The sequence below is a fragment of the Pan paniscus genome, chromosome 15, assembly GCF_029289425.2.
Source record: "Pan paniscus chromosome 15, NHGRI_mPanPan1-v2.0_pri, whole genome shotgun sequence".
NCBI classification, from domain to species: domain Eukaryota; kingdom Metazoa; phylum Chordata; class Mammalia; order Primates; family Hominidae; genus Pan; species Pan paniscus.
This window is the reverse complement of record NC_073264.2, coordinates 104,275,107-104,292,623: the sequence shown is the minus strand read 5'-3', so window position 1 is coordinate 104,292,623 and position 17,517 is coordinate 104,275,107. Positions and strand designations below refer to the sequence as shown.

At 60.7% G+C, this 17,517-nt stretch overlaps 1 protein-coding gene across 4 annotated transcripts; it reads right to left on the bottom strand.

Annotated features, from left to right (window-relative positions):
• Positions 1 to 433: 433 nt before the first annotated feature.
• TNFAIP2 (TNF alpha induced protein 2) lies at positions 434 to 16,234 on the bottom strand. 4 transcript variants are annotated; one of them, XM_034938213.3, is made up of 14 exons: positions 16,217 to 16,234; positions 13,838 to 14,382; positions 11,106 to 11,479; positions 10,169 to 10,793; positions 7,943 to 8,057; positions 7,673 to 7,795; positions 7,383 to 7,483; positions 6,648 to 6,746; positions 6,036 to 6,159; positions 4,994 to 5,116; positions 4,353 to 4,508; positions 4,067 to 4,188; positions 2,519 to 2,651; positions 434 to 2,061 (listed from the first exon to the last, which is right to left on the bottom strand). In XM_034938213.3, the coding sequence occupies exons 3-14, from the start codon at positions 11,329 to 11,331 to the stop codon at positions 1,942 to 1,944; spliced, it is 2,067 nt and encodes a 688-aa protein (XP_034794104.2). In that variant the 5' UTR covers positions 11,332 to 11,479; positions 13,838 to 14,382; positions 16,217 to 16,234; the 3' UTR covers positions 434 to 1,941. The 4 variants fall into 4 exon arrangements, with proteins under 4 accessions (XP_034794104.2, XP_054954024.1, XP_034794107.2 ...); XM_055098049.2 differs by lacking the exon at positions 16,217 to 16,234 and adding an exon at positions 13,283 to 13,414 and having other exon boundaries at positions 13,838 to 14,433; XM_034938216.3 differs by lacking the exon at positions 16,217 to 16,234 and adding an exon at positions 13,283 to 13,414 and having other exon boundaries at positions 14,336 to 14,353.
• Positions 16,235 to 17,517: the final 1,283 nt, after the last annotated feature.

Sequence of the window (17,517 nt, the reverse complement as noted above, 5' to 3'; positions counted from 1 at the left end):
ACCTCCTGTGTCCACAGCTGTAGCTTTCAGGTCAATGCCAGCATGGTAAGAGTCAGTTCCCACTCTGTGTCCCATGCATGCGGTTGAAATGGCTGCCCCGTGTCCACCCCACCCTCTTCCTCAGTAAAGGACGGTGGAGGAAGCCCCAAAGGGTCACAGTCCCCTTTTTACAGATGAGGAAACTGAGGCACGGAAGGGTGAAGTGACTGTCCATGCCCTACAGGCAGACACTTCCAAAGCTCCTGCTCACAGTGAGGGGATGGTGGGCCATCTGCCTGGACCACATGAGGTGCTCTGGGGGCTGGGACAGGCTGGGGATTGACACAGAACCTAGGTAGGTTTGCCCGGACCCCTAGAGGCTCAGAAAGCTGCTAAGGCTGCTTGGCTGGGCCCCCCATCATTGTGCAGCTCCCAAAATAAATCACTCCACAGCCACTTTTGAATTCTGTTTTATATCAAGCTATAAAAACCTGGATCCTGTTCAACATACATACAAAAGCAGTACTCTAAAAAATAATTATTATTATATTAACAATATCAAACACGCTAAGTCCTACACATGTACAAAGACCTTGGGCATCCTTTATACCGGCCACTTCCTGGCCACAGCTTTGTAAGGCAGTACCTGGGAAAAGGGGACGGACCCAAGAGAGCCGGCCCCAAATCCTGACTCAGCACTGCAGAGGCATCAGCCGGGCTGAGTCATGCCTGAGTCCGAAGGGCCCCCTCTCAGGCTGAGAAGGAACTTTCAGGCCCAGGGAGGAGCAGAGCCTTAGGGGTAGCACATGCTGAGCAGGAAAACGAGCTCACGTTTTCCTGGGGTAGAGCGAGGTGCCCGGCAGGGCAGGGGATGAACGGAGGGTGCGGTGGGCAGAATAATGGCCTCCCAAAGATGTCCACGTGACAGTCCCCAGAGCCTGTGACTATGTTAGGTTACACAGCCAGTGGGAACTAAAGTTGCAGATGGAACTAAGGTGGCTAATCAGCTGACCTGAAAATAGAAAGACGACCTGGGTTCTCTGGGTAGGCGCAATGTGATCACAAGCGTCCTTAAAAGCGGCAGAGCAGGCCAGGTGCAGTGACTCATGCCTATAATCCCAGCACTTTAGGAGGCTAAGGCTACAAGATCCCTTGAGCCCAGGAGTTCCAGACAAGCCTAGGCAACAGAATGAGACCCTGTATCCACAAAAAATATGTAGCTGGGCATGGGGGATTGTCTCAGGGGACTGAGACAAGAGGATCACTTGAACCAGGAGGTCCAGGCTGCAGTGAGCCTTGATGCCATGACCAGGCCACTGCACTCCAGCCTGGGCAACACAGCAAGACCCTGTCTCAAAAAAAAAAAAAAAAGTGGTGGAGGGAGGCAGGAGAGGGGAGGCCTCAATGAGGTGACGGGAAAAAGATTCAACTACCCACAGCTGGCTCTGAAGATGGAGGAGCCTGAAGTCAAGAATTACAGTCAGCCTCTAAAAATGAAAAGGCCAGAAATGAATTCTCCCCTAGAGCCTCCAGAAGGAGCGCAGGCCTGCCGACACCCAGATTTGAGCCCCGGGTCAGCCTTCTGACCCGCAGAACTGGAAGACCTCGTTTTGATCCACGAAGTTTGTGGAAACCTGTCACGGCAATAGGAAACAAATACAGAGGCCAAAGGGTCAACAGTGAGAGGTCAAGCTTGCCCTGCCCCTGCCCAGACCTCAGCCAGACTTCTGGGTGGCAGGGCCCACGGTGGCACTCCCAGGGCCTGTCCCTGCCTTGGGGAAGGGGGAGCCTGAGAGGACCCAGGAGGTCTTGGGCCCTTCTGTAGTGGACACCAAGCCCTTGGGGGACCACCCTCTAGTTGAGGCCTTGGGGGATGAAGAGGGAGGGCTCAGGGCCCCATTGCAGGGCCAGCCTGTAGGGGCCGTGGGGCCACCTGGATGTGACGTCTAATGCTGGCGGTGCTCACAGCTCGCCACAGGCCCTAAAAGCCCCTGCCAGACGAGAGCTCATCTTTTCCTTCTTTCTCTTCCAGTTCTGTCTTCCATTCCACCATTGTTGAATCCAGCTCACGGTGGCCCTGGGCTGCAGAGGGCAGATGGGTGAGGCTCGGCCCCTGTCTCCAGAGAGCTGAAGAGGGCCCTCGGCCCCACCCACAAGGAGGACAGTCATGAGGCCGACTGTGGAGGGGCTCTGGACAGAGGTGTCCGGGGATCCCTGAGCCTGGCTGCACTCTCCCTCCTGGTTCTTTCCTTGCGTGCACACGATCAGCTATCGTTTACAAAGAGTCCTTGGTGTTGCCTGGTTGGCTGCCCAGAATGGGAGCTCCTGCCCCCATCGGACATGTAAACAAACCAAGGTCTGTCCAGTTCCAGCTGACAGGGCCTGCACCTCCGCCAGGGCTAGGCAGAAGTAGCATCAGAGCACAGGAGACCCGGGAGGAACCGAGAACCAGCGCTGCTCTTAACAGCTCCCAGCAGGGTGTGCCCAAGGCTTGGTGGGCACTCACAGGCAGGTCAGGCCACAGGAAAAGCTAACCAACCTTTATAAGGGAAAATAGGGGCCGGGAGGGCTCCTGCGCCCCCATGCTGACGTCCAAGATGCTCCGGATGCGCTTGACCTCACTGTTGGATAGGTTCCCCTTGATGGCCAGGATAGCGCTCAGGTGGCCTTTGCTGGCAAAGAGAGCATCCTGTCAGCCCAGCCTGTCACCCCCACCCCTACTCACCAGCTCCCTGCACTCCCGGCCAGTGCCACAGGGCCCGACAGCCAACGCCCGGCCCACGAGGGGGCTGCACTTCACTCTCCCTCACCCATGCACTCCACCTGATGGTCCCAAGAGCAGCCATGCCCCAGCCTGCTTCAGGCCTCTGCACTGGCTGTTCCCCTGCAATGTTCTTCCCAGGCCCTGAGATGACCGCCTCTTCCCACCCCTTAGGTCTCCGCTAAGATGTCCACCCCCAAAAGGCTTTCTTGTCTCTAAAGTCGGCACCTCCTATTATCCACAACCTTGGTTAAACCCTATTTACAACTTGTAATTGTCTGTTTCTTTGCCTGATTATGTCATTATTATTGCTGGCCCTCAACAGAATGAGCTACCTAAGGGAGGACTGAGACCTGGCTTCCCTTGTACTTCATTGCATCCTGGTAACTAGAACAGAGGCTGACACCTAGCAGACTTCTCTATAATTGTTGGTGGCATAGGTAGATGGATGGTGGGTGGGTGAGCAGATGGATGAGAGCTAGACGGGTGGAGGGATGGGAGCATGGATGAGTGAGTAGATGCATGGGTGGATGGGTGGGTGGGTGAGTGGTTGAGTGGATGGATAGCTAAATGGGTGGAGGGGTGGACGGATGAGTAGATGGGTGGATGGGTGCTTATATGGGTAGGTGGATGAATAGATGGATGGATAGACGGGTGGGTGGGTGGGTGGGTGGATGGGTAGACAGGTGATGAGTGGGTGAGAAGATAGACGGATAGCCAGATGGGTGAAGGAATGGGTGGATGAGCAGATGGGTGCTTGTATGGTGGGTGAATGAATGAATGGGTGGAATGGATCAGACAGGGACTGGACTTGGCGAAGCTGGGGTCAACCCTGTCAAGACCCATTCAAACTTACCCCAACATGTCAGAGGACCCAGCCCAGGAAGAAACAATGTCCCTGGCCCACCAGAGCCTCAGGCAGCCAAGGGCTAAGCCTCCACTCCCGAATATGAGCCCTGGTCCCAGAGCATAGGCCTAGGCCGCAGAGGCCCCCCAGGCTGGGTGAAGCTGGCCTCTCTGGTCTCAGTCTCCCCTGTGAGAGGCAGTGTCAGGTAAAGCTAAGAGTGTGGGCCATGCAGCCAGACACTAACTAGCCGTGTCACCTTGGACACATCCTGTGAGCTCTCCAGGCCTCCTCTGTGAAACGGGAATGGGAAGTATTGTCCTCGTAGTGCTGTGGTGAAGGCCACAAGAATGAGCCCCTGGTGAGGTTCACACAGTGACTGGCACGTGGGCAGCTGCCAGGATCTGGGTTCCCAATGCCAGCCCTGTGAGGCCTTGGCCACAGTGATGTGACAGTGGTCCTGAGGTGCCCCAGGTTCTCACCTGAAGTCAGGGTAGCAGGTGGCATAAGTGGCCACCTCAATCTTGATGGCACTGGGGTCCTGCAGGCGAATGATCTCGGCCAGCGTAGGGAGAGCAGGCTGCAGCCAGGTCGCCGGGGAGCCCTGCAGGAGTGGATGTGGTTGGAGGGACCCAGGGGTCCAGAGGCTCGGGTCAGCGACTCGTTGGGCTTAGAGAGGCACCAACGGCCTATCTCCGACCCTGAAAGGGCTAGGGGAGAAGAGGCAGCCATTTCAGAGGGGCTTGGGAGAGGTGGGCAGGGGCTTACGTGCTGGGTGCAGAAGTGCTGGATGGTGTCAGCATTGGCCAGGATGTACCCAGCCAGCTGCTGCTGCTGCTCGGCCGTCTTGAGGACCAGGCGCCCCTTGCTGAGTTGGATGATGTACTCCTTCACCAGGTGCAGGTGCAAGGCCTCCATGAGCTCCTGGGAGGGCAAGCAGCCAGGGGCGTGTGAGCTGTCTGCTGATGGGGAGCTCGCCACCTCCCCTGAAGCCTTGTAGCCAGGCCTCCAGAGAGAGGCAGATGCCAGAGCAAAAGACTGCACACATGCTCGTGCATCCACATGTGTGCGTTCACATGCTCATGCGTTCACATGTGTGTGTGTTCACATGTGCATGTGTTCACGTGTTCACATGCGTGTGTTTACATGCTCGTGCCTTCATGTGTGTTCATGTGCGCATGTGTTCACATGCTCGTGCATTCACATGTGTGTGTTCACATGCTCGTGCGTTCACATGTTCGTGCCTTCACGTGTGTTCACATGTGCACGTGTTCACATGCTCGTGCATTCACGTGTGTTCACATGTGCGTGTGAGCACATGTGCGTGAGTGTACACAGACGTGCTAGTGTGCGTGTCCGGGCTGCCCCCAACTCCCCAAGACCCAGCCACCAGCCCAGAGCCTCCTCACCTCCCGGAAACAGCCCTGCAGCTCTGAGAACTCAGGCAGCCTCGTGTCTACAGTGGCAATGATGTTTTCCAGGGTCTCCACAGGGGCCGCCCAGCGGGTGTGCGTGAACCTCTTGAACAGTGGCTGAGACAGGAGAGGCAGGATGTCTAGTCACGCCCTGGAGAGGAAGGGCTGCCAGCCGCAGACACGCAGACACAGACACACACCGACACATGTGCCTGGTGGAGGGGCGGGGGGCACTCAAGGACTCCCAGGGAACCCGGGCCAACCTCAGGTCCCTGCTCACAGACAGGAAGTGGGAGCTGGCTCTGTGCACCCTTATCCAAGGTCACCCAGTGCGGCTCAGGAGCCAGGAGAGCCTGTCTGCCGGCCCGGAGGCCAAGTCCACTGCCACTTAAATAAATAAATTCCTTCATAAACAAGACCTTGTGCTTGGCTGGGCCAGGGAGATCAGTACCAGGGGATCTGGGGTCACCGCTCGGGCTTCCACCACACTCAGGCCACCCATGGCCGCTAGTCCCTGACACCGGGAAGGGAACCTCTCCCCTTCCTTTTGAGAGACCCCCCACTTTACACCCTGCTAAAGGAATTACTTGTTTTCACAGCATTTTCTGTGGATTTCTTGGCCCATAACAGATATAACCCCAGCTGCCAATGACCCTGAGCCTCAGTTGCTGGGAGTCAGGCGCGGGGATGGGGGTGGATAGGAGGGGCTGAGGGGATTGAAGGAAAGGTGTCTGCAGGCTTGGGACTGGGCTGTGTCTGAATCGGGGAGGGGCAGTGAAACTTTTCCAGGCCCTCCCAGCCCCAGGCGGCCCCTCTCAGGTGAAACCCCAGGACATGATCAGCGGAGTTCAGAGCCTGCTAGGGTCCCCAACCGGGCATCACCGCTGTACCAGAGCTGGCCCGCGGTGCCGTCCACAGGCCTGGAGCGTGTCTTCCCCACATCTTTGCTTCTGCCACTCCTCCCTGGGGGCACCTCCCAGTCCCTCCCTGGGAACCCCCCAACACTGGGCTCCTGAGGGCAAGAGGCTCCCGCTACCTTCAGGTCCTCATGCAGGTTCTGGAGCAGGGTGTCAAAGCCGTGGCTCTTGAGCTCACCCAGGGGGCCCAGCAGGAGGCTCAGGGTGTCCTGGGGTACCTGCCAATTCTGCTCCATGGACATCCTGGAAGGTGGAGGCAGAGAGGTCACCCCAGCCCTGCTCAGCCTATAGCCCCATACCCAGGGAGCCAGACAGCCCCCTCTCTTCACTCTAGAACCCTCAATGGCTCCCCATTCTCTATGGGATCAAGTCCTCCTATCCATGTTCTCCATGCCCTCAGGACACTCCTCCACCACATCTCCTTGTAACTGAGGGCAAGTGAGCCTCCTCCAGTGGTTTGCCCATCTGCCTAATAGACAGATCACTATACCTACTTCACAGGGTTGCTTTAAGGATAAGATAATGGGTGAAACATCTGCCTGTGTGCTTGCCCCAGCCAGCACTTGGGAAATGTTTGCTGCTGCTGCTGCAGGCCGTGGCGTCCTCACACATGTTGCTGGTTTGAATTCCACTTCTTGGCCTAAGCAGCTCCTCCTCCCTCCACCTTCCAGCTCCCCTCTCCTGCCTGCCGAGTGACTCCCACTCCCGCTAGCCCCTCCCAACACTCTCACCGGAAGGACAGGCAGTTGTTGATGTTGGCAATAACATTGGCCCTGTAATTCGTCAGCTGCTTGCCTCTCTCCAGAAATTCATTAAAGGCGCGCTGGTAGCTGGCGAAACCAGAAGGGGCACATTCAGGACCAGCCCAAACACTGGGACCACAGCAGCAGCCTCCCCGCCCTCCCTGCCAGCTCCTGGGGTTCACTTTTCTGTTTGGCTGCCCATAGCCAAGGGAGGGGCCGCTAGCCCCTGGGCATCATGGAACTGGCTTCACAAGCTAAGGCCAGGGCTCCTGAAGAGGGTACCAGCCCATCTCTGCTGCTCCCAGGCCCTCTCTAGAGTTGGGAGACCAGGTAGGAGTGAGCGTGTGGTTGGCTGGAGAAGCCCTCAGAGGTCGAGAGGGAGAGAGCAGAGAGAATTCAGGCGGTGGAGACTAAGAGTGTTGTATGAAGGGGTGGCGGGGTCTCAGTCCCTCCTGGGGTATCCTCTTGGAAGCTAGAGGCTGCTCTGCTGAGAGCTTTGCTGATGGGGTGGGCGCAAGAGGCTCCCACGTTGAATCCTGGTGGAGGTCAGACCACCTGAGGCTCTCAGTGTCCTGGCTGAGTGGGAAACAACTCCTGGCTCAGAATGACAGGGACAGGGGTGGAGGGCGGGGATCCAGCTCAGCTCCCCACCTGAGGCACTAGGGAGGGGCCGTGGCTCTGAGAGAGGTGGCTACAGGGACCCCATCCTGGGCACACACCCACCTCCTCAGGAACGCAGGCAGCTCCACCAGCAGCACCCGCTTTATCTGTGAGCCCAAGTCCAGCGTGATGCTCTCGGCCTTGGCCTGGGCCTGGGAGGTGATCTGCAGGGTGGTGGTGGGTGAGCTGAGCAGGGGCTCGCCTGGACAAGGGGGCGGGGATGGGGAGGAAACAGGCGGGAACAGAGGGGGTGCCCCGAGGTGGGCATGGGTATGCACACAGGACGGAATGTGCGTGGGGCTCCCCATGCACGTGCACGGGCGGTACGTGTGCCCTGGGGCAGATTGCAGTACCTGGATGATGTCGATGGCCAGCTCGCTGTGGCAGTAGCCGTCCAGCCTCTGGGGAGGCACATCCTCAGCCCAGCGCCGTGCCTCTAGCTCCAGAGCTCGGTCCATCAACTCCCTCACATTGGCCTGGAGGAGGAGGGGCAGGTCACTGGGGCACTATCCCTCACCTCGCTCACCTGGAAGACCCGTCAAGCTCCCTGCCCATGTCCTGTCTGTCTCCGAGCCTCTCCTCTGCTGCCTCCCTGCGCCTCCCTGGCCCAGGTGGAGACTCACCGCCTCACTGGACAGGAATGTGGCCTCCAGCAGCCGGATCTGCCTGGGGGGCAGGAGGCTCCCGAGCCCCATACCCTGCAGCTCACCCACCAGCTTGGGGCTGTTGATGATGTCACTGCAGGCAGGGGAGGCTGGCATGAGGACAACTATACCAAATCAGCACCACCACTCAAGCTAGAGCCCAGGCCCTCAGCCTTGGTCTCTGGCAGGCCCAGACTGCCCAGCACACCCTCCCGCACCCCCACCCGGTCCCCATTTCAGATGATGGGTCCTCCATCTACTTAGTTTGGTTTGGAACAGAAACTCTGAAGTCATCATGCCTCCTCTGACTCTCTCACCACCCCCCTATTAGGTCCTGCTCCAAAATAGCCCCCAAAATCAGCAGCCTCATGCCACTCTGGCGCCCTGGCCAGCTCCCATCAGCTCCCCGCTGGCTCACTGCAAAAGCCTCCTCCCGGCCTCTCTGCTCCTTCCCTCACCTCCAACAATTCCTTCTCCACCCAGCAGCCAGAGCCACCTTTAAGATCTGATCTTCTTTCTGCTCCAAGGCTACCTGTCACCCAGATAAAACCCTGCTCCTACTCACAGCAGCCCTGGAATCCAGCCAGCTCCCAGCCCACTGCGCTCCAGCCCTGCAGGTCTTGGGCATCTCACCGGCCCCGGCCACCTCCCAATCCCAGGGGTAGGCCAGAATGGGCAGGAAGGGCTGCCCCAAACTGCTCCACAGAGGCATCTTGGCTCACTGTCCTGGCGCCTCTGCAGCACCCCAGAGCTCCCAGGGGACTGCCCAGCCCTGGCACTTCCTAAGGGCCCTTTGTCTGCCTAGAGGTTTACAAATGACCTTCTCTCTGCCCCTCACCCAATCCAGATGCAGCTGTGTCCCTCCGTTCCCCACATTTCTGGCACACAGGCTTCAACGATGCCCCCCTGGGCACCCTCTCACCAGGGCTCCATGCCCAGCTTGGCTTTAGTTGCCTGTTGCTAACCCCAGGCCAGCAGACCCCGAGGTCACTGGGACAGAAAGACTGGCAGGCAGGGGTGCAGGTGCCCGGCATTTCCTGGTGAGTCAGGACGAGCAAGCGGGAACTGGCTCTGGGCTGGGTTATCTCTCCCGTGGCCCCTGCCCTGTGCCAGTTCCCCTATGCCCTGCTGACTCCTCTCCCACCCTCCCCACTGGACCCTTTCTCTATCCTTCTGCCAGAGGCTGACCCTTCAACACGAACTGAGCCCACAGGCCACCCAAGGCCCCCGAGACGGCAGACACTGCCCACACTGTCTATACCTCCAGGCTTCCTTCCTAAAGTTTCACACTAGGATCTGGGGCCAGCAGTGGCCAAGCCCCACAATAACAGCCCCTGGACTCCCCCGCCCTGGGCCTTTCCACACTGCAGTAAGCCTCTCTCCATGCAGACTGTGCGCATGACCGGCACGCCCAGGGATCTATGGAGTCAAGGGACGCCTGAGGCTGTACTCAGCAGGGGTACCAGCTGCACAGCCAGCCTCCCACCTGAGGGGCTCCAGCTCTGCGGCGGGCTCACAGGGTAACCCTACACAATGGGGGTCTAACAAGACATGTGGCCCTAGCCCATCACTTCGAACTCTCCTGCCTGGGGGTGCCCGCATAGCTCTGCTCAGCTCCAGAGTGCCCTGGAAGAGGACATGCTCAGGAGCACCGACCTTCCTCTCACCTTCTCCCCTACCTGCCCTATCACCCCTCCTCCTGCCTCCTGGCCTGATTCCCTGGCTCAGAGAAGGACCGCTGGCTTTCACCTCCTCCAGGCTGGCTTCCCTGACTTCTCCAGGCCTGCTTTGGGCCCATGCTCTGCACGGGGCCTGGCCTCTGCTGCCACAGCCCTTCCAGCTCTGGATGGTTATTGATTGCTTTGCCCCCTCCTCAGACTGGGCGCTCGTGAATGAATGAAATCCCTACCATTTTCTGTGCCTCAGTTTCCCCAACAGCAGAATGTGACTGAGGCCCAGGAAATTAAGGATTCCAAGAGCAACGCAGACCCAGCCCCAGCCTTATCCCTGTGTCCAGGCCCAGTCTCTGCCTGTCCAGGCTCTGCCCCAGGGAGTCCAAGTCCCACCCCTGCATTCTCGGACCCAAAACTCTGCAAACACCGACCTCACTAAAAGCTGCCGGCGGCACACCTCGACACCCCTCGACACCCCTCCTACAGAGGACACCCTCCCTGCCGGCCCGGGCCCAGCCCCTCGTCTGCTCACTTGGGGTAGAGGTTCTGCACCCAGAGCAGCAGCATGTAGGTGTCGCGCTCGCACAGCTCGAACTGCGCCACGGCGGCCAGGTGGGCCGCGAAGTGCTGGTGGTAGCTCTCGGCGTAGGCCGCCACGACGCCGAACTCGGCGGGGAACAGCGGCTTCAGCCGCTCCACCACGGCCTCCAGGTCCTCCTTCATGGTGCGGCCCAGGTGCAGAAAGACGCTCTCGGGGACCTCGGCGCCCGCGGCCGGCCGCTGGCCCATGCGCTCCTCGGCCGCCTCCGCCACGCCGCGCCGCCACAGCTGCAGCCAGCGCCGCGGGCGCGTGGCCGCCAGCCCCGAGGTCCCCGGCCCCGCCGCCGCCGCCTGGCGGTCCTCGCGCTCCTGCTCCGCCACCACGGCCAGCGCCTGGCGCAGCCGCTCGGGCGCCGCCTCCAGCGGCCGCCGCAGCACGCCCAGCACCTGGTCGCGCAGCAGCTCGTACAGCGCCTCCACCTTGCTCTGGCGCCGCACCAGCTCCTCCTCGCTCACACCGCCCGCCGCCGCCGCCGCCGCCAGCTCCCGCTCCAGCGCCAGCAGCGGCCGCGCCGCCTCCAGCTGCCCGCGCTCCAGCGCCGCCTTCAGCTCCTCCACTGCGCCGGGAAAGCCGCGTCAGCCCCGGCCCCAGCCCACCGCCCACCGGGCGGGGCGGCCAGCGCCAAGCGGGACCGTCCTCCCCTAGACGCGCACAGGGCCGGCGGCCAACACCCTAAAGGGTGATGTCGGTGTCCCTGACTAGGCTGAAGGCCTCCCAGCCCCCCAGATTGCGGCACAGGTGAAAGCAGGGAGACAGACGCGCCTTCCAGCCCCACTTGCCGGCCCACTGTGCAAGTGGCTCACCCACGCGGATGAGCGCCAACCCCGTCCAGGCCCCAGACTAGCTCTAACCCAGGGTCCTAGAGCACCTGTGGGGGGCGGGCCATCCAGCCCCTGCCTGGACCCGGCTGCGTCCTCGGGCTCCGCTGAGCTGGGCTGACCCTTCTTCTTCTTCCCTTTGGTGAAGACGCAGAACACATTGGCCAGGCCTTTGGACTTCTTCTTCTCCTTCTTCGCCGCCTCTTCCTCCTCCCTATATGGGGCTGCCCCAGCCTCCAGGGGTGGCACCAGGTCCTCAGAGGAGGCCTCCGACATGGAGGCCTCTGACTCTGCCTCTGATGTGGACTGCAACTTTTGGGGGCTTCTAGGCAAGTCGAGGGTGCCTGGCACAGGCTGATGGCTCTAGAGGCCTTGGAAGAAGGTCATCATCTTCAGCATCACCCTGGTTCAGGCCTGCAGGCTCCTGCGGGGTGGGGGTGAAGGCATCAGTGGTCACCACGGACCGGCCCTGTCTCCCAGGCTGGACACACAGCTATGCTGGCTGCATTGAGTACACTCAGTCTGTTTCACCCATTCAACCACCGGGGCTCTGCCCATCTCCTGGTCCAGCTGAGCACCAACAACTGTGCTTCCTCCCTGGCCACGAGCATCTCACCATCTACAGCTCCCCTTCCAATACTTCACAGCCCCAGAAGCAAGGAAGAGGCTGGGGACGCCAAGCCCGCCACACAGAGGGGGACTTTCACTTTACTTGGGCAAATCCTTCCCTGCCAGCCCACCCTCTGGGCAGGAAGCAGGCAATGGACACCTCCCTGGATCCCACGGGACCCTAGGGAAGGGGCGGGGCATGGGCTCTGTCCCTTTGGACAGAGCAGGAACAGAGGTCCAGAAAGGTCTGGGACATGCCGGGGTCTAGAACACCAGAACCGGCCTGAGACTGGAACCCAGCCTCCTCCTGCCCAGACCCAGCCCCTCTGCCATCTTGTCCAGTTCTGATCCAGCGGTGGGGTCACAGAAACACAGCTGCTCCAGCTGGGCCATGAAAGGGGCAGAGCCTGACCAGGATCTACAGAAGCCACAGTGGGTGGGACCTCAGACAGCCTTTCACACATCACTGGGGCAAGGGGCTCAGCGAGTCACAGGGCGGCCTGAAGTCACACAGCAACTCGGGTCCAGAACCCAGGCTTCCTGGCTCCCACCCCCTCCCAAATGGGATCGTAGCATCATCACAAATGCTTCCAGTTTCTGCAGCCTTCCTGGGTGCCCATCCCATCTCTTCCTTTCTCTCATCTGGAAGGGTGTTATTTCGGCTTAAACTGTCCCTATAGTCAATAGCTTGGGCTTGGAACTCAGGCCACCCGGTCCCAGAGCCCAGCTTTCCCCTGCCTCCACATCCCCGGCTATCCTGCAAGCTACATCCAGAGAGGCAAGACCCGAGCTTCCCCAGAGTCCCTGCCCAGCACCTGACCATTGTCAGAGCAAGGCCAGGTCCACTGGAGAAGAGCATGGCTGATCTGAAAGGGGGAAGCAGGCAGGGGCTGGGCCTCCCCAAGAACTGGGGTGACCTGTAACCTTGATGCCACCTGTCTGCCCCACCCCAAGACTAAATGCATGCAGCCTTGTCTCATGTATCATGGTAACTTCAAGTGACCCCTGAAACAGCCCTGCAAGGCAGGCAGGATGATCCACCATCCAGAAGGAGAAACTGAGGCTGAGTAGGAGGTGTTTGCCCCAAGCACAGCAGCCATGGGGGCTCAGACTGGGCCCATCTGACTCTTCCCATGGCCCCGCTGCCTCCACCAGCCCCACTACCCTGTCCCCATCCTGGAGGGGCTTGGCCAGAGCCACCTGAGGGACAGGAAGCCTGGGCTCCTCCCACCCCCAGCCCCTGCCATGCTCACCCAGTGCCCTGGGCAGAGTCCCACACTCCTGGATGGCACTGGCCTCCCTAGTGCCATTTGGGTTGAGCATTCCACTCCAGGACCAAGAGGGGCATGCTCCGGGGAGCCTCAGGGGCAAGGCCATGGGGCACCTCTGCTCCCCACCCGGTGCCCCAACTTCGCTTCCCAGCCCCTCTCAGGTGCATGCCTAGCACCCACGGGAGCTGGTCTGTCTGGCAGGGCCACTCAGCCCCACCCTGGGTGCCCAGGCCCCACCTCTGCCATTCTCCTGGGGTGGGGGAGGGTGGCCCTTACCAGCAATGCTCCCTGCCAGCCTCACCTCAGCCTTCCCTGTCCCACCCCACATGTACTAGGCTCTGTCCCACCTCCAGGCACAGCTCCCGCAGGACCCCCACAGCATCACCGCCTTCTCCCCTCTGTGACACGAAACCCAGAGCGCCTGAAGGTCCTGCTGCAGCCCCCTGGGCCTCGCCCCAGGTCTCCGCTCTCCGAGGCAGCTGGTGCCATGGAAAGAGAAACGCTTTCGGTGTGGGCTCAGCACACCTCTCACTAGTGTGTGGACTGCACACCTCCTTCCTTCACAAGCCGCCGTTTCCCCGTCTTTGAAAAGGGGATGAGGACCCCCACCCCACAGTGCTGCTGAGGGGATGTGGCCAAACCGCGCAGCCAAGTGCTGGGCGCCTAGCTGGGCCTCAGTGGGGGTGAGTCTCCTGTGTCCTGAGTCTGTCCTGCAGGCAGCAGCGAGCCGGTGCAGCCAGAAAGGAAGAAGGGGAGGAGGGGCGTTCCTTTGAGCCTTGCCGCTGGTTGGGCCCACTGAGGCAGGAAGGGGCCTGCTGGGAGGCTCGTAGAGTGGTCACAGCCAGTGGCTCAACAGCGCCCCCCAGCCTCCTGCTGCCCGGCCTCTCCTCAGGTCCACTGACCTGGCTCGCCTTCCCCGTCAGGGCTGATGTCCACACACCTCCCGGGAGCTCGCTGGGCCCGGCTCCTTCAGTGCTGGGCAGGATGTGGAAGGCGCACCCATCCCCCGATGAGGACACCCGGGCACGGGCGAGGAAGTGACTCGGCCTGTGTCGCCCGGCCGGGGAGTCACGCCGGACCTGGGGCCTTTCTGCTGTAATGGAGGGGAGACCCCTGTGCCTGCCCCAGCCCCGCCCTCCCTGCCTCTGGCAGGTCCGGGCCCTCCGCCGCGAGAGCCAGCCTTGGCCCCTCTGCGCCCGGACGCGCGGACGCTGGGCGCGCCAGGGCCTCAGTTTCCCTGGCAGTGGGGTCAGGGTCCCTGGAAGCGTCCAGCCCCCTCCTGTCCCCGCCGCGGCGACAGGCTCTTCCCTCGGGGAATCCGGCCTGGCCTCGGGGTAGGGGCGGGCGAGAAGCCGCGCGGAGCGGCGGGGAATGGACGCGTGGAAGCGGAGGTCACTTACCGTGTCCCGGCCTGGCCGCCACTGTCCTGGCCCGGGTCCCGCAAGGCCTGAAATAGTCGCAGAGTCAGCCCCGCCCCGCCCGCCCCTCCTTCCCCGCCCCGCCGCAACCGCGGAAAACCCGCGGGCGGAGGCCAAGGCCCAGGGCGGCCCGGCTGTGTCCCTGCGTCCCAGGGGCTGGGCGCGCCCGGCCTGCCCAGCGGGGGATGCGGGGCGCTGTCACTTCCTCCCAGCAGCCGGGCAGGGGCGGGGGGCTGGCCGCGCGTCGCATGGTATGTGGAGTTCGGGGGACGGCACGGGGAGGACGGGGTTGTGGGGCGCGGAGCCATTGTCCGACGACGGCTCCTGATAGGCCGCCTGGATGGGGCGCGCTTGGCCGCGTTCCCGCGTCACAGACCGGCTCCAGCTGCGGGAGAGCCCGTCCTACCCCAACTCCCCAGCCGCCCGTCTGAAGTGTTCCGGTATCACCGTGGCCACAAGGAGGCAGGGGACGGGGGCTTCCTGAAGGAGGCCCCCTAAGGGGAAGGGGGCTACAAGGCTGGCCAGAGTGCTGGCCGCGCGGCTGTGCACAGGGCCTTGAGCCCCTCCGGTCATCAAGCCTTGCTTGAAATGCGTAAATGCGGAAAGGTGAAGTGGCTGACCCGGGTCACACCACTTTAAGTAGCGGAGTGGGGTTCCTAGCCAGGCCTATGGGACTCCCACTGGAGCCTTTCCCCCTCTGGGGCTAGGGCTGGACCCACAGGCTGCTGGAGCAGGCAGAAGGGGAGGGGCCCAAGGCCCAGACTCCAGGGCCTCGTCTGGATCATCAACCCGGCTTTGCCCATTCAGCGCAGGCCTCCGTTTCCAGGCCTGTTTCCCCATCCACACTGTCTCTCAGGGTCTGTTTTGGGAGATGTGGGGGTGGGGCATGTGGGGAGGATGGAAAGGGGCTGTGAAGGGAACCCACTGGAGATTCACTTCCTTCCTTATTTCACACTCTAGGCTAGGAATTCCTGCCCTCTGGAAAGGACCCAGACATTTAGGAATTTCCCGCTGGGCAGGGGCTTCCCTCCTGCCTCATTGGGGCCTCTGCTCCTCCCCTCTTTTGTTTGGCCTCTTTCCCCGCCCCCTGATCACTCCGCCACCCCTTCTGCAGCCTAGTAACAGGTCTTCCAGGACCAGGGGGGCCAGCGGAGTGGGGGCGGCTGTGGGTTCAGGTGCCCTGGGAACTGAGAACTTCCTCTTCCAGAGTGCTGGCCAAGCGCCAGGTTTGCACTCGGATTGCCATCCATCCTGTCTCTGGGGAACCTGTGGGGGAGCGGATGCAGGAGGCCGCCAGGATGCAGGATGGGGCGTTAAGGCTGCCAACCCCACCCCTTCTCTCCTAGGACTCCAGGGATGACATTTTTCAGATGAGTCCACAGAGCCACGGTGTCCCAGGGCTGGGAGGGTCCTTCCATCGGCACTGCGCAGATGGAGTTCATCCACACAGGGGCGATGAGGATACGGGCTGAGGGGCCCTGGCCGGTGGCTGCCTTCACGGCTGGCTGCTGTGGCCTCATTGTGCAATCCCCACTAGACTCTCCTGCCAGACTCTGTTCCCCCACCCCACCCCCTCACCCCCCCTCCCATTCCCAAGCAGATCGGGAAATTGCTCGGGAAGTCTGCATCTGCCAGGAGGGCGTTGTCAGGCCTTAGGCCCCACTGTCCCCTCGAAGGCAGCCCCTGGTCTCCACGGGCTTTGCAGGGCTGAGGCGGGGCTGCCACCCTTGTTCCCCACTGACGGCAGTGGCCCGCCTAGAGCACCGGCTGGAGATTGGGAAACGAGGCTGCTGCCTTGGACTTGTGTCTGCACCAGTCACTTCCCCTCTCTAAGCTCAGGCATGAGGGTCAATGGTAACATACGTGAAGTCCTCAAGACAAGGAAAGTCTTCTGAAAATGGGGCAGCATGGAGGCCCAAGGGATGACAGCCAACGGGGCCCATAGGGCAGGAGCAGTCCTTACCCTCTTCTCGCAGATGCAGAAAGCAGTTCCCAAGAGGCCAGGCACTTCCAGAGGAGCCAAAGGCCAGCCTACGGCTCCTCCCCAGCAGGAAGCCAGCATCACATGCTGGGTGGGGATGTTTGTGACCAGTGGCCAGCGGTTGTCCCATTCCCCAGCTCCCCAGGGCACAGGCCAGGGGCAGTGAGCAGGGGGCTCTGCCTGGCGGGGAGGGCAGCAGACAGGAGCAGACTGGCAATGACCTCTCCATTTAGCCTAGAAGGCGAGTGTGCCAGCACCTGGCCAGGAGCCATGGTCAGCTCCTCACACGCAACCCAGGGTCTCAGAGGCTACAACACATGGGATGTTCCCTCCCTTCTCTCTGCCAGAGCAATGACAGCTGACTTTTTAAAAATTATTATGGTACAATATACATAATGCAATTTATAATCTTTTAAGTGCACAGTTCAGTGGCATTAAGTATATTCACAGGGTCGTGCAACCAACAGCACCCTCCACCTGCAGAAATTGTCACCTGGCAAAACAGAAACTCTACCCACTATGCACTAACTCCTCTTTCCCTCTCCTCCAGGCCCTGGCAACCGCCATTCTACCTTTCGTCTCTGTGGTCTTGACTATTCTATGTACTGCAAATAAACAGAGTCACACAGTGTTTATCCTTTTGTGTCTGTATCTGCCAGGAGGGCGTTGTCAGGTTTATTTCACTCAGCATAATGCCTTCAAGATTCATTCATGTGGTAGCAGGTATCAGAATTCCCTTCCTTTTTGAGGCTGAATCATATTCCATTGTATGGATGGGCTACACTGTGCATTCATTCATCTCTCTGTGCACACTGGGATTGCTGCTACCTCTTGGCTGCTGTGTACAGTGCTGCTATAAAACATGGGTGTGTATACCAGGTGTGGTGGCTCATGCCTGTAATCCCAGCACTTTGGGAGGCCCAGGCGGGTGGATCGCTTGAGCTCTGGAACTCAAGATCAACCTGGGCAACATAGTGAGACCCTGTCTCCACCAAAAATACAAACAATTAGCCAGGTGTGATGGGGTGCACCTGTAGCCCCAGCTACTTGGGAGGCTGAGGTGGGAGAACCACCTGAGCCTGGCAGGTTAAGGCTGCAGTGAGCCATGATTGCACCACTGCACTCCAGCCTGGGCAACAGAGTAAGACCCTGTCTCACAACAAAAACAAACAAACAAAAGAAC